The 15,434-nt window shown below is 43.4% G+C and overlaps 2 protein-coding genes across 4 annotated transcripts; one reads left to right on the top strand and one right to left on the bottom strand.

Moving 5' to 3' along the window:
* Positions 1-3,970: 3,970 nt before the first annotated feature.
* Positions 3,971-10,716, top strand: LOC119331264 (ubiquitin carboxyl-terminal hydrolase MINDY-2-like). Of its 2 annotated transcripts, none has more exons than XM_037604436.1 (12): positions 3,971-4,362; positions 4,507-4,625; positions 4,719-4,825; positions 4,940-5,027; positions 6,239-7,385; positions 7,471-7,525; positions 7,604-7,685; positions 7,774-7,854; positions 7,941-8,045; positions 8,216-8,265; positions 9,268-9,442; positions 10,389-10,716. In XM_037604436.1, exons 1-12 carry the CDS (start codon positions 4,173-4,175, stop codon positions 10,449-10,451), a joined length of 2,262 nt encoding a protein of 753 aa, XP_037460333.1. In that variant the 5' UTR covers positions 3,971-4,172; the 3' UTR covers positions 10,452-10,716. The 2 variants fall into 2 exon arrangements, with proteins under 2 accessions (XP_037460333.1, XP_037460332.1); XM_037604435.1 differs by having other exon boundaries at positions 3,972-4,362; positions 10,386-10,716.
* Positions 10,717-10,857: 141 nt separating this feature from the next.
* LOC119329461 (lysophospholipid acyltransferase LPEAT2-like) lies at positions 10,858-15,431 on the bottom strand. Of its 2 annotated transcripts, XM_037602509.1 has the most exons (13): positions 14,941-15,431; positions 13,737-13,917; positions 13,585-13,644; positions 13,231-13,394; positions 13,095-13,158; positions 12,925-12,993; positions 12,745-12,840; positions 12,516-12,560; positions 12,087-12,157; positions 11,833-11,899; positions 11,669-11,719; positions 11,391-11,549; positions 10,858-11,309 (listed from the first exon to the last, which is right to left on the bottom strand). In XM_037602509.1, the coding sequence occupies exons 1-13, from the start codon at positions 15,429-15,431 to the stop codon at positions 11,163-11,165; spliced, it is 1,665 nt and encodes a 554-aa protein (XP_037458406.1). In that variant the 3' UTR covers positions 10,858-11,162. The 2 variants fall into 2 exon arrangements, with proteins under 2 accessions (XP_037458406.1, XP_037458407.1); XM_037602510.1 differs by lacking the exon at positions 14,941-15,431 and having other exon boundaries at positions 11,163-11,309; positions 13,231-13,407; positions 13,737-13,818.
* Positions 15,432-15,434: the final 3 nt, after the last annotated feature.

Genomic DNA, 15,434 nt, shown 5'->3' with positions numbered 1-15,434 from the left:
GGCCACCTACATCCACATTCAGGTGCATTTGTTCCCTGTTTTAATCTTTTTATATGCTGCTTGTTCTTGTTTAGTGAGATGTCCTCTAGAAAGCATTTATCTGGTAGTGCCAAAAGGAAGAGAAAGAAGGAAAAAGATGAAGAGGTAAAATCCCTAAAAGGATCACTTAAGAATTTTTTCAGACCTGCTAGTTCTTCTAGAGATCCCCTGGAATTGGCCATAGTATGTGTTGAAGAACAACCAGCTGAAAATACAAATTCTATTGATGATGATATGAATGGCGGTAATAGCAATTCCAGTGAGCAAGAAAATGTAACTCATTCACCAAATTCTGAATCACCGGGTGTTGATAAACAACAACCATTCACTGTTGATATTTTTGATCCACAAAACTGGGATAATCTGGATGATAAGGCTAGAGATATTTTAGTTGAGAAGGGTCCCGTAAGAAATGATGATATTGTGTTCCCTCCGGATAGTAACTCTAGACATTTTTCAAAATCTTATTATTCGAGAAAGTTGAGCAATGGAGAGGTACATGACAGGAAATGGTTGGTTTACTCTGAACATGCTAACAAAGTGTACTGCTTTTGTTGCAAGCTTTTCAAATCCCATAGCAACAAGAGTGCGTTAGCAGGTAATGGATTGAGTGATTGGAAGCATCTTAGCGAGAGGCTTAAAGAACATGAAAATGGTGTAGAGCATATTAAAACCATGAACACTTGGAATGAGTTAAAAGTTAGACTAGCCAAAAATAAAACCATTGATAAGGATTTGCAGCAGCAAATCAATAAGGAGAAAGAACGTTTGAGACAAGTGTTAGTGAGATTAGTAGCCATTGTTAAATATCTTGGTAAACGTAGCTTGGCTTTTCGTGGATCTAGTGAGAAACTTTACCAACACAATAATGGTAATTTTTTGGCATGTGTAGAGATGATTGCTGAATTTGATCCAATAATGCAAGAACATCTTAGACGAATTCAAAATGATGAAATTTATCATCACTATCTCAGCCACAAAATTCAGAATGAGTTGATTTCTCTATTGGCCTCTAGTGTTACTAGTTCTATCTTACAAATTATTAAAGAGGCTAAATATTTCTCCATAATTCTTGATTGTACTCCGGATGTTAGCCATCAAGAACAAATGACCCTAATTATTCGATGTGTTAACATGTCAAGTAAGAAAATAAAAATAGAAGAATTTTTTATGGAATTTTTGACAGTGGATGACACTTCTGGTTTAGGTCTTTTTAATGTACTTCTTGACGCAATAGATTCATATGGCTTAAATATTGATAATGTAAGGGGCCAAGGCTACGATAATTTCCAACATGAAAGGAAATAAACAAGGGGTACAAAGTCGTTTACTTGAAAAAAATCCAAGAGCTCTATATATGCCATGTGCGTGTCATAGCCTCAATCTTACTTTGTGTGATATGGCAAATTCTTGCAGTAAAGCTATATCCTTCTTTGGAATTGTGCAACGAATTTATATTTTATTTTTAAGTTCCACTAAAAGATGGAAGTTTTACTTGATCATATTCCTAGTTTAACTGTGAAAGGTTTGTCTAATACTCGGTGGGAGAGTCGAATCAAAAGTGTGAAAGCTATTAGATATCAAGCTCCACAATTAAGGCTAGCTTTGTCTGAGTTATCTAAAATTTGTGATGATGCCAAGTCAAAGAGCGACGCAAATAATTTATTTGATGCACTTGGTAGTTTTGAGTTTTTACTTGGCATGGTTATTTGGCATGATATTATTTGCTATAAACATGGTGAGTAAGAAGTTGCAGTCCGCATCTATGTGCGTCGACTCTACCTTGCAGCAAATTGAAGGCGTAATGCAGTTTTTTGATAAGTATAGAGATGAAGGATTTGCATCTTGTTTGACTATCGCCAAAGGTCTTGCAGTTGATATGGGCATAGAACCATCATTTCCAATAAAATGTAATGTTACTAGGAAGAAACAATTTGATGAACCTAATAACGATGAAGAAGTTCTAAAAGCTGAGAAGGCGTTCGAAGTTAATTACTTCTTAGTTCTGGTTGATATTGCAAATGTCTCTCTGAAAACTAGATTCAAAGAACTCAAAGTGTTCAAAAGTATATTTGGTTTCTTACTTAGCTCAAAAGACATGAAGTTATTGAATGATGTTGAACTACGCAAATGTTGTGCTAAGTTCGTAGAAACATTTTCACGAAATGGTTCATGCGATGTTGAGTTAGATGATCTTTTTTCCGAATTAAGACTGCTGCAAATGACCTTACCAGAATCAGGTTTGCCATTGCATGCTATGGAGATTTTTGAGTTTGTTAGAGATATTGACTGTTTTCCAAATGTTTTAATTGCTTATCGAATTCTGTTCACTGTACCAATGACCGTAGCATCAGCAGAGCGTAGCTTTTCAAAGTTGAAATTGTTAAAGAACTATTTGAGGTCAACAATGTCACAAGAAAGATTAAATGGTCTTGCTACTTTATGTATTGAGAAAGATAAGTTGGATGAAATAAATGTTGATGCAATAATCGATGACTTTGCTTCTAGAAGTGTTAGACGAATTTCCAAGTTCTAGTATAGACGTGAATTTCTCAGTTTGCTTTACTATGCCTTGAGCAGGAATGTTTGGAAGAAATGAGTCCGGGTGAAGATTTTTGGAGTGAAGAACATGGCCAATTGGGGAGAGGATCTAGAAACAAATGTAAGATCGTGCCTAACTTTTTATCTCATGGTAACACAAAAGATCTAAGTAGCAACCTGTTTTGACAACAATTTTTGTTTCGCAGGGCAAAATGAAGTCTCCGTTAAAATTTAGAAATGCAAGCTTTTGTCGAACTACATCATTTCATTACTATCATGGTGTAGTTCACTTATCAATAAATAATTTGTATTGTCAGTTTTGGAGTACAATTTAAGATCATCAGACTATGCTATGTACTGGATATTATTTTGCTTTTGAAATATAAATATTTTGAGCTTTGGAGTAAACACAAGGGCCCCTTATTGCTGTCTTGCCCCTGGGCCCCGTATATCTATGGGCCGGCCTGTTGGGATGGCATTATGCCCATTGCCCTCCTATTCAAGCATGGACCAGATCGGGGTATTTTGGTAGGCCGTTGCTGAATCCACCCGTTCATTCATTCCAAGCGTGCCGTCCAGCAAGCAAAACGTCGGATAGTCACGTGGTTAGGTGTGACCCTCCACGCAGCAAAAACGGCCAGGAGGTCTTAAACGCGGCAAATCCCTCGCGACGAAGCAAACCACACGCGAGGAGGCCCGAAACGGAAATCAAGCCTCCTTTACTCCTGGCTTGGCATGGCATGCACGCAACTCGGACGGCCGGATCCGACGCCCCCGGGGCCATCCGACGGCCGGGGCTCGCAGAAAGGAACGTCGGTTCGTGCAAAAAGGCTCCAGCCAGACGTGCGGCGAGTCGTGCAACGACTCCTCCAAGCAAGCGAGCGCGTGCCGTTGCTTCCATGCTAAGTTTCTTTCCGTGCGCTAAGCTTCGATCACCAATTCACCATGGTACATAACCAGTTTTTTTAAGGTTTGTTTCATCTGCTACCAAACTAAACCCTTAAAAACTGCTCGGCTTCGATGTTATCATCGGATGACAGTGCAGGCCTAGCTGTGGAGACAGATGGACACAGGAGCCGTTGGTTTGTTTGTTACAACTTGCAACCGTCTGTACATAAAATCCAAAACCCAATACTCCCGGCAGCACTTTATTAATTGCAAAATGGCACGGGGATCGAGTCGGAAGGCACCAGAACAGCAGAGAAGAGGACAAGGATCCCATTACGGCAAACCCCGGGGACCAGATCGAGTAAACTGCCACCGCTCGATTAGTCGGTAATGATCCCCCATAGAGATTCCCCTAGTTTAGGAAACTTTGCTAATACCCCCCTGGATCCTCCTCGCCTCGCCCGCTCTTCCCACCTCATCGGCCAACCCAGCCAGACCAGACCCAGGCGGGCGCCCCACTGTCTCTCCTCTCCTCCTCGGTATTCTATTCCTCTCCCGATTTCGCCTCGCCATTCCTCCCTCCAATCCGCCCGGCGACGCCGCGCGCGCGCACGCGGGGTCCGACTCCTACGGCGCCGGCGACAACCCGGTGCTAGGGCTCCGGTGACCTAGGCCCTGCCCCGGGCGATTGCGGGGGGAGATCCATGTCCGCGGACACGCCGCCGCTCCCGCCGCCCGCGCCGCCGCTCGGCGCGCTGGATCCCGAGCCGGAGCCCGCGCAGCCGCTCGAGCCCCCCGAGGTGATGCACAAGACGAGGGCCGTTGACTTCCTCGGCCGCCGCACCCCCATCGTCTACCAGAACGACAACGGGCCCTGCCCGCTCCTCGCCATCTGTGAGAGCCCCCCTCCCCTCCCCTCGCCTCTCCTCCCCCGCTCGGGTCGACCCGCCGTTTTGGTGGATTCCGCGCGCGCGCGGGCTGGTTTTGCTCCCGATCTCACCTGCGTGGGTTTTGGCGCGCCCGTTTTTTGTGCTGCAGGTAACGTGCTGCTGCTGAAGAACGTGATCAGCCTGAACCCGGATGCGGGCGAGGTGTCGCAGCAGAAGCTGCTGTCCCTCGTCGCCGACCGCCTCATTGACTCCAACAGCAGTGCGCAGGTTCGGCCAGCTGATCAGCATTCCCGCCGCTAATAAGTTTGTGGCCGTTTGCGATGTTCATTTCTGAAAATAGGGTTGGGTTGTGACTCGCAGGGCAGGGACGAGGAGTACGCCCGCAACTGGGAGCACAACATCTCAGACGCGATAGACCTTCTACCGCGCCTCACGACTGGCATCGATGTGAATGTCATGTTCAGAAAGTGCGTTCGATGTTTCCAGATTGATGTTTTATGGGTGCCCCTGGGTGTGTGTGTGTGTGTGTATGTATGGCATTTAGTCTGTTGTTCTGAGGTGCATTTATGTCAACGTTGCAGGGTTGATGACTTTGAGTTCACCCCAGAGCGCGCCATATTTGATCTTCTGGATATTCCATTATACCATGGATGGATAGTCGATCCTCAGGTATTACTTATCCCTATGACATATTAGGTTTACATGTTGCTTTCCTGCAATGACAAAACACACTACGAATTGGCTGTTACATGACCAACAAGTAACCTTTGATTTTGCTTGGTATTTATTGAGATTGGTATAGCCTGTCTCACCTAACTTGCATACAACAGCCCTAATACTTTAGGTGAAATGTAAATTTTTGACACATGAATGACCAGGTTCATAAACGTGAGAAATCAGTATTTGTATGCCCGTGAACTTGATTAAAGGATTCAATGCTATCTTGCATATGGTCTTGGTACTTTTTCCATCCATGTTTATGTTTTTCAATTTTGGTAATCACACTATTGCATAGATGATGAATGATGTAGAATATACGCATATGGGGAATACTTAAAATATATGTGTATAAAACATTGACCGCTGTAGAGTGTGCAATGTCTTTGCTTCCGAAGGCATTATGCATGTGCAAGAGTGCAAGACTATACCATCCTTAAAATTTGGGTCTCCCTGAGTTCTGAGCCCTGTCAGCAATATTTACTACATATTCATTCTTAGGAGATATTTTTATTGTGATTGTTTGTGTGACTTTATTCGGTCTCTGAAGTCTGTTTGCTTGCAATTGCATGCCCTTTATCTGTAGTGCAGAGGAGTTCCCTGCTTTTACTAGCATTGGGATGTTCATGTGACATTAGTTTTCTTTCTTTTGACCTCTTGGTATTGGTAAAACGTACCACATTTTGTACGTTAGGTTGCTACCAACTGTATTCCAGTCTGCAGCCTAAACCATCGGTCATAATTATGGCTATTCTGTTGAGATGAATTGTCAACTGAGGGAACCGATTCTCTTACTCCGATGCCCCTCACTTTCACTCTTTGTGTTTCAATTGTCACTTGAGTTGCTTCTGCAAAAGGTTATGCTTGCATACGGACATTATATTTAAATTCCAGTGTAGGTTTGGTAGACTTATTTTTTGTACTAAAAAACTCAATAATTGATGACCTGTTTATGTTGTGCAATGCAATTCCACGAACAAAGACGCATGACTAACACGGTTTCTGACTGTATGTATGTGAATGCTAGATGTGCTCTTGTTCAACATCCATGTCTGCTTAAATGTGTCACGTGACTCATGACTACAAAGTAGATACAGCATCACTTTATTAGCTGTGCCTATAACATCACTGACATGCTAATACTGCTTCATATCAATTTCTAGGATACTGACACTGCTAGTGCCATTGGATCAAAGTCATACAATGCTCTTGCTTCTGGGCTTGCTGAATATAAGTCAGAGAAACCAGCAGAAGAGGATAAACATGTTGCAGAGGAAGAAACTGTTGATTTTGCTGCCGCAACAGCAGCAGCATTAGGGGTTCCGTCACCTACTGTTTCTCTAGGGAAATCATTTGATGAAAGTACACTCTCAGATTCAGCTGAACTGCAAATGAGACGAGGTGACCGTGAGGAAGACGAGGAACTAAGGAGAGTCCTTAGTCTATCCAAAGCTGAAAGCACGAATGTTGTTGATGGATCTGTTTCCTTCAGCACTTCGCAGAGTCATTCATCCTCCAATATAGAGGATACACCACGTAGTGAGAGCTTTGTATTAGAGGCACCTGAGGTGGTAGGACTGTCAAATAAAGAGGAAGGTAGTCATGATTCTACATTACAGAACACAAATTCTGATGCTAATGTTAGTGAAGTTGCGTCTTCAGAATCTGAACAAGCTTTGACCTCTAAAGAAACAGAGGAAGATGGGAAAAGGGATGCGTTAGTAGCGCACCTTGATATACCTGTTCAATCTTCAGAATCTACTGTTGCCTGCCCTTCTCATGAATCTTCTGTTCTCGATGGCGAAGCTTCTGCTCCTGCTCCTGCTCCTGATCTCGCTGAAGCTAGTAAAGAAACCTGCAGAGAACATTCTACTATGCAAATTCATGACACTCAGTCTTCTGATACTGCCCCTCAGGTTTCTGATACTGAGAACAGCTGTGACTCGGCAACTGTAACTAGTCAAGCTACTCCTATGGGTGCTACACCTCAGGCTTATGATACTGCCCCTCAGGTTTCTGATACTGAGAACAGCTGTGACTCAGCAACTGTAACTAGTCAAGCTACTCCTATGGGTGCTATACCTGAGCAGGATGAGAAAGGTGCTTCTCTAGACACTGCTGTGCTTGCCTCTTCAAGCATTCAGGGGAATGAGCCAATCTATCAAGGAGAAGAGCACGTACTTGGCAGTGGAAACATGGCATTTCAAACTGAGGAGCCAGTGTATGAGGGTGAGGTGGTTCTTGCTGAGCAGGCTGACAAGATCGCGGAAAGTAGTCAATGCTTGGAAAATGGAGCTGCAGATCATCAATGTGAGATATTTTCCAGTTACCAGTTGTGCAATTGGGTCATGAATATCTATTCACAATATTTATCTTCACACTCCTTTGTTTGCAGGGGACCTGATTGATAATTTTCTACAGAGCACTGCTAACCAGCTGACTGTCTATGGGTACATATCCGTTCATAGGTTTAAGCGCATGGATTTCTCTTGTTCATAATTAATGTGGCAAAATTTTCATCATTACAGTTTGTTTTGTCTACAAGAGGGTCTCAAGGAAAGAGAGCTTTGTGTCTTCTTCCGCAATAACCACTTCAACAGTATGTTCAAGGTATGATAATTAATTAAGTCAGACTATTTAATTACTGTAATAAGCTATTAAGCTTGCTGTCTTTATTTTCTCCATGCTTTTTGTGCAGCATAACGGAAGTCTATATCTCTTAGCAACTGATCAGGGTTTTTTCAGCCAAACTGATTTGGTATGGCAAAAGTTGGATGAGGTATGTAATAGCCCTCTCCACCAACACTTCTATTCACTTGAAATGGAAGTTACTGATTTGTTTTGTTCTCAACTGGCAATCATTAGGTGAATGGAGATGGGGTTTTTGTCACTAGTAACTTCACGCCATTTACGGCTGAAAGTCCCAGAAATGATTCATGGAATCAACAGCAGGCCATGACGACTACTGCTGTATGTGCAACATCAATAAATTTTTGTGATTGTCATTGGGTTCTATTACCTCCGTCCCGAATTAGTTGACTCGGATTTGTCTAGACTCGTTTTAGTGTTAGATACATCTGTATCTAGACAAATCTAAGGGAGTATAAGATTATATAATCCATTGTCTATTCTATGTGCAGGACTATATTGCTCAATTTGACAATTCCACTCTGCCGAACTCATCTGGAGAGTATGCCCCTCCTACTCTTTTTTTTTTTGCCAAGTTCTATGTTGGCCGAAAAGCAAATCTTATCCAAGTTACTATTGCATAACGTTTTAACCTTTGCAACCATGTTAATATCTGTATTGTCAGATATGATGTGATATTATGATGCCAGTTGAAGCTATGTACAGTAGTATTTTCCCACTCTGCTGTTCTTAGTTATGCCTTTTGCTGTTCTTGGCTCTGTTCTGCACTTCTGCTTGTTTTAGGTTTGCAATCCAGTCTGTTCTACCGAGTGTTGTGGCTATTTCCCGTTCTAGTTCCTTGCCTGGTTGATGAGTTGGTTGGGGATCTTGAATTTTGTATTGAACTTCTCATTTCATGCTTGGCTGAATGACCGATATGGAGAGTAGGTTTTATGTAGAGTATACACATGACATGCTGTAAAAATGTTAAAAGGTTTATCTAGACATCTGGTTGCAAGGCGGCGGTAAAGCTGTTGTCTTGTGACCATGAGGTCACGGGTTTGAGTCCTGGGAACGGCCCCTTGCAGAAATGTAGGGAAAGACTGCGTACACAAGACCCTGCACAAGCAGGAGCTACATGCACCGGGCTGTCCTTTTTTTATCTATACATCTGGTTACTTAAAATACTGCCGGCAATCATAGTTTTAGATGCATTATCAGTATGGTATGATGGATCTCTGATGCAAAGAGATGGTTGTAGGCTTGTAGCACCTATGTGGTCTAGGTTAACCCGTTTAACAGGCTAGCATGATATTAGCCTGACTAGGAAAATGTGTATGAATTATCCTGTTCAACAAGATAGCATGACATTTAGCCTGATTAGGAAAATGTGTGCGTGTTAGCCCATTTAACAGGTTAGACTGACTAGGGAAATGTGTAGTGATAAAGAAAATTGCACAATGCATGTTTGCAGGCAATAGTAGAACCCTCAAGTATACTTGTATTTGCACGTGTACATTCCCAAGGCCTAACCTGTGCGCATGGTTTTCTTTTATATTGGCAGCTCGGATTTAGAGCTAGCTATCGCACTTCAACAACAGGAGTTTGGGCAGCAACCTCAACGACAGGAGCCTCCACCACAACAGCAGCAGCCTCAGCAACAACAGCAGCAACAGATGCAAACACACCAGACACCCAATCAATCATCAGGCCGGCCAGGACTTGTTGTTGGCCCAAGGGTATGTTTCCTTTGGCTTGATGCATGTTGCTAATATAGCGAACGTTTAATCATCACGGCCAGTAAACATCTACTCCTCTGTTCATTATTATAAGACGTTTTGGATATTTCAATATTGGACTACATATGGATTGAAATGAGTTAACAAACACACTAAAACACGTTTATATACATCCGATTCAGAAAAAAGTTACAACATCTTATAATAGTGAACGGAGGGAGTAATTATCACGCATTGCCTGCTACAATTATTATATTCTTTATGTCCTGACAACTGTCATCCCATTAAACCCATACTTAAAGGTCAAATGTGGGAGATTTGTGAACCTGTATATACCATGTTGCAAAATGCAACAAGTACATGCTATAGTTTTGACCTAGTACTTTCATTTTATTTGAGTGAAACATGACCACAACCCAGCGTGTTTGGTTTGGGGTAATTAGATCTAGGGAATGGGAATTGAAGGGGTACGAGACTTCAAATCTATTGTTTGGTTGGGGGATTGGGAATTCAGAAGGGAATAGGCATGGGACTTTAGACTCCAACTCCCACCGTTTTATTAACAGGGGAGGGGGTGGGAATCACTTTTGTACTGAAGTTATTTTAATGTCAACTTGTGAACCATCTATGTTGTTGCTACAATGTCAAAAACTACCTATTTTCCATATTTTACATGAAATTAATATATTGCACAGAACCAGTAATTATCCATTTAGTCATGGATCCTAAATAGTAAATTCCTCTGTAGTCCTTGCACTGAAATTTATCATTCCTGGTGTTTTTAACAATTCTTATGGTATCAATGATTCACAATCGCTTAGTAACCAGGGGTGGCCTATCTTTGTCCTGGCCTACTTTACACATTTTATATCCTATATGTAACTCTTATGCAGCCGGTTCATCCTTTCACTTGTCTGAATCACTTGTGGTTTCAATTCTGCAGCAGAGGTCAAATGTCCCACCGCCTGCAAGAACCGAGTCGAAGAAAGAGAAGTGCATTGTAATGTAAAGATATTCCAGGAACAGAACAGGAGAAAGGAAAAAAGAGACAAGAAGCACCATACATATACTGTAAAAAAATATCTTCTTGTCTCGTGCCACGGCACGGCAGACTAATATTTTTAGCCAGCCTCCTTGATGCCGTTTCTTGTTTTTAGCTCTCTTCGTTTCTCCTTTGTTTTCTCTTGTGTAAATACCCGCTCGGAAAGCCATAAAACGTGAAAACAGAGGTGCTGTCGATGTGTTGACCCTGCAATGTGATTGATCAAACTCAACTCATCGTCCACAAAAAACCGTCTTGCCTACTGAGTAAACTCAACTCATCGTCTTGGAAACGCTGCAATGTGATGACGTGTGACTTGTTTTCTCACACTTATCTCAGTTATAAGTGTTATGATCGTGCAGTACTAAAGATATAAACGTGCAAGGGAAAGTCAGAATTATCTTCCCAAAAACTTCTAGTTGATGTTACAGGTGCTTTCTATGTGCACATCCAATTCAACAACCATATGCAGAATCCATTGTGCCACAACACTCCTATCTACGCACATCCCTTCGAAGAACAAATGGAACAAAATTGCCGCACTGTACTGGTTAGCCAGTTTGAGATGCACAAAGCGGCAGAGGTATAAGCTGGACTTTGATCTGTCTCGACTAAACGGACAGTGAAGTGGCGCAATCACCCCTCTACACAAAGGAGGGGTAACAACTCCATCAACCATCAAACTATCTCGATGTAAACCTCCCCGTTGATCCGGCCAGCAAAGAGGGCGATCATGAAAGGGAACCTCGCAAGGCATGCCACAAAGTCATCCCTGCTGATTTTGTCGTCGTCGTCAATGTCAAACGTCTCAAACAGCTTCAGCATCTGGAATCGGAGAACAGACAGGGTGAGTCAAGTCGGCACACTAATGTTGCATCCAAGTGAACCTGAAGGTCGAAAACTCACCCCATCGTCTGCTGGAGGAAGCATGCCCGACCGCAAGGCGTTGGCTAGCTGTGCAAGGGATATGTCAGAGGTCCCGGGGGCCTTGCATTTCTCGAAGGCGGTTTCGCACACTCCCTCAAACAATGGCTGCTTCCTGAGGTGCGCACACCCGACCAGGAACTGTGTACATCAGGTAGCACCGTGGTAGCATGTTAGGAAAACATACAGCAAATAGCCTATGACGATACAGGGTAAACATATGCCAGCTACGAGATAAGACTGCGTTTCAAGTCCCATACCTGTCGGAATGTGATGGATTCCTTATTTTCAAAATCGAAGTAGTGAAATATCTGAAACAATTATGCGAGTTCAGCAAAGATGATAGTTTCAAGTAACTTTTCTGTCAATTTTGCTTCAAGGAAATTAAGCTTGATGGTATTTGCAGGGAGGAGAGTGTTAGTACCTTCTTGCATAGAGGACTGCAATATAGGCCAAAAAGAGCCCAAAAATCTTGTGCTTTAACACGTCCACTGCAAGAATTGGTTAATTGTATTTATCACTACTGCGGAATGACAGAAAAATAATAGGCGTGTCTACTTATAAACAGAGAACTGAAATAATTTTGCATCCTTTAAGCAAGCAAACGTTAATGACCAAACTTTTATAATCTTCTATAAGGTAATCCAGTAGTTGTCAGTTAAGGGATGAAGAACTTACTCGCTGTCTGGATTCATAGCCAAAAAGTGCTCCAAGAGTTCCATTGCTTCTGCTGTGCTTACACCATACACCTGAGAACAGAAGTAAAAAAGAAAATCAGATACTATCACATAGCTGAAAGCAGTATTCACAGTACTTCGGAAAGAGCCAACATGTGAAATAAAACGCTGCGTGGATCATGGAAAAAAATCAACTACATACAAGTCTACAACTATCATTCATCTATCCTCACAGAGAAGAAAAATGTCTCATTACAGTGAAGCAAGAGATAACTCTAGATGCACAAAGAAGCAAACTTAAAGGCAAATGAAATCAACGTTGTACCATAACATTTTCTTCAATAATAGCACAACTTCACAATCTTATGATGTTTCTTTGATAGGTTTGTTCACCAAGTTCTACATACAGTGTAATTTAAGAAAGACTTACTTCTTTTACCCAAGCCATTTCCACCATATAACTTGAGCAGTTGGCCTGCAAATGGAAACTCAGCTTATTAGAGTCAAATTCCTACTTCCTACTCAAGTGAACGCATGCCCATCTCCAGTTACCGCCATTTGAAATTCTGGAAGATTCCATATTGTAAGGACTCCAGAAAACAAGGTCAAAACTGGCACATGAATTTAGAATAGAGACAGTGTTGTAGGGGGCCTGTTACCTTTCCAGCTTCTTCTGCTCTTGACGCAATCATTGAATCAGCATATGAATAAGAAGTCGGTAAAACATTAAGGGCGTGTGCCATAGCATAGCTGGTCTGTAGAATAAAAATATCATGACCGCATTGCTACAGAAACCATAGGAGTTGAAAGGACGATTCATTTGAGTAAAACAGTATTACATTCTCTGCAAAATGAAGGGCATTCTCTTGCTTGATCTCAGGGGGGTAGACAATAGGGAGGTACTCTACCTGTAAAATCAATTATTCATATAAGGAATGAGCTTATTGTGTGAGGAATTGCTGCCAATAAACATGAGAGACAGTGGTTGAGGTGTGCAAGAAATGCAGACCTCCATGAAGTTGTGAAACTGGGTGAACATCTTGAACATGAGTGCTATTAGTGATATGTTTCCCCTGAAACACAATAACAATTATGACAGGGAACAGCACAAAAAGAAAAAAATGTGTAATCTTAGAGAAACTAACCAGGATTGGTCAAAGTGCACATGGGGGTAACGAACAACAACTGGTTGAACAGGGTAGCCAGGTATGAATGCTCCATGTTGGAATGAAATCAGGAATCTCCCATTTGTTGTAGTGCCTTCAGGGAACAACAGGACACGCGGAAAGCTATTGCCAGCTGCCTTTCTCTGAAAGCACATCCTAAAATGTACCATATGAACACAATAACTAATAGACAATCAAGTTGTTTGTCTTATGTCATAGTATGAGTTTCATGTAATCAACTTTTAAAATCAGTTACGCCGTGCACTTTAGATGACAAAAGTAGGAAGTGCAGAACAACTATGGGGTCAAAGGCCTGATGGGAAGCATCCTAACCTTTATTTCATTCACAGCTGACTTCCTTGAAGCTGGCGAGAATCTATCAACGTATATAACCTGTAAGATAGGTATAAATTGTCATAAAGTTTGACACTTGAAAGGAACTTGCAAATTGAGATGCTTCAAGAGGAGAATGTAAAGGCACATGCCTGCATTGCTCTTATGATTGTTCCAACAAATGGTATGGCATCATGGGAATCCGATGAAACAATGGTTGGGAACAATTCATAGAAGAAGTATATGGGATCTATGTATGATACATGATTGGAAACGACTATAGGTGCAAGCTCTCTAGGCGCAGGCCTTCCTTTTCGTGTGATCCAGTGATACCTGAGAGTACAAACGAGTGGCCAATAAATATCAGGCAGTATTCAATAGCATTATAAGATGAGAAAATATGATATGTATGCGGTCAAAACCAGAAACCCTCCAGTAAGTATAAACAAGCAGTAGAGCACATTGTACAAATAATTTTTCGCCAGTTAGCTTTTCATTTTATTTCAAGGAAGGTTTGAAGCAAGGTTCCCCACCAGTCACCACTTTGACATCATTTTAAAAACATTCAATGAATTATATCCAAAACGTTCAAATTAGCAATTGCCAGTTGTGTAAAGAATAAGGTCGTACACCCCACAAGCAGAACCCATGAACTGTGCTTCCAGCATGGACATCATCATCATTTGAATTGTCTATACATTATTCCCATTTGAATTATCCACAGTCACACACATTACGGACCACCTGGTCCATGCCCCCAATTAACAAGGATGTAACCAAATTATCGGGAGTAATTTTGTTGAAATAATTGTCCTCTTCTATTCTTGGGTATAGCTCTCTCTCTCCTTGGGTATTAACAAGGATGTAACCAGCAATGTTGTGTGATCTACAAACCCAAGCAAAAGCTAACCAGAGGGAGAAGGACCGTGCAAGAATCAGTTTCCAACCTACGGTGAACTGTGATATTAACCAGACGGGCCCTCCCGTTCCTGTCGGTCAGCCGTATTAAGTGCATGTCGTAACAAACAAAGTCACCCGCACGGTCCTTCACCTTCCGAGCTGATACGGCGTCGGCGTCGCCCCCACCAAACAAAATCGCTGCCCACACACGTGCCGCAGCGCAAATCCCCCCAAATTCTGCAAACCAACCAAACATCTCCCGATCGCGTCAGCCATCTGCGGCAGCTTCGGCATGTGTGGCCTCGCGGCCGAAACCTAATCATCTAGTGAAAAAACTCGAAGCTTCCCAGCGGCTCATCGATCGAGCGCCAAATGTTCAGATCAGATCGAAACCCAATCCGAGCAGAGCTGCTGCTGCTGCTAACAGCGCTTGCTGAGGCAGAGGTATATACTGACCCGAAGGAGAAGAGGATGCAGCGCGCGGAGAGCCGAGTGACCCACATGAGCCGGCGGCGCCAGGCCGGCATGGGGCCGGCGCCCTCCCGCGGGCGCTCCCGCGAGTCGGTCCAGCCGCGCAGCGCCACCCACGTGGCGGCGTACCCGATCGCGATGGCCAGCCCGAAGAGCACGAGCCGCGCCGCCGCGACCGGCGCGAGCAGCAGCGTCCTGGCCCACCCGTACGGGCCGCCCAGCCACGGCGTCCTGTTGCGGAACGGGTCGGCGGGGGACGGGCCCGGCGGCCGCGGCGGGCGGCTGTCCCCCGAGAGGAACGCGAACGGGTCGCCGCCGTCGCACACCGAGGCGGCGGCGCAGAGGTCGTCGTCGCCGTCGTGGCCCCGCGCGTGGCCGTTGGCGGCGCGGGTGGGCGTGGTGGGCGTGATGGAGTCGGAGAGGAGGGGCGTGGCGAGGGAGGAGGCGGGGGTAGGGCCATGATTTCGAGAGGCCATGGA

The sequence above is a fragment of the Triticum dicoccoides genome, chromosome 7A, assembly GCF_002162155.2.
Source record: "Triticum dicoccoides isolate Atlit2015 ecotype Zavitan chromosome 7A, WEW_v2.0, whole genome shotgun sequence".
Taxonomy (NCBI): domain Eukaryota; kingdom Viridiplantae; phylum Streptophyta; class Magnoliopsida; order Poales; family Poaceae; genus Triticum; species Triticum dicoccoides.
The sequence above is the reverse complement of the archived record's forward strand: the minus strand, read 5'-3'. Positions and strand labels throughout refer to the sequence as shown.

Bases quoted from the DNA above. Each gene is read 5' to 3' on its own strand.
- LOC119331264 (XM_037604435.1), top strand. From the start codon at position 4,173: ATGTCCGCGGACACGCCGCCGCTCCCGCCGCCCGCGCCGCCGCTCGGC. The intron at 4,626-4,718 runs GTTCGGCCAGCT...TGTGACTCGCAG, and splicing joins ACTCCAACAGCAGTGCGCAG to GGCAGGGACGAGGAGTACGC. The intron at 4,826-4,939 runs GTGCGTTCGATG...TCAACGTTGCAG, and splicing joins GTGAATGTCATGTTCAGAAA to GGTTGATGACTTTGAGTTCA.
- LOC119329461 (XM_037602509.1), bottom strand. From the start codon at position 15,431: ATGGCCTCTCGAAATCATGGCCCTACCCCCGCCTCCTCCCTCGCCACG. The intron at 12,561-12,744 runs GTAACAGGCCCC...TTCCATTTGCAG, and splicing joins GAGCAGAAGAAGCTGGAAAG to GCCAACTGCTCAAGTTATAT. The intron at 11,900-12,086 runs GTAAGTTCTTCA...CAATTCTTGCAG, and splicing joins GCTATGAATCCAGACAGCGA to TGGACGTGTTAAAGCACAAG.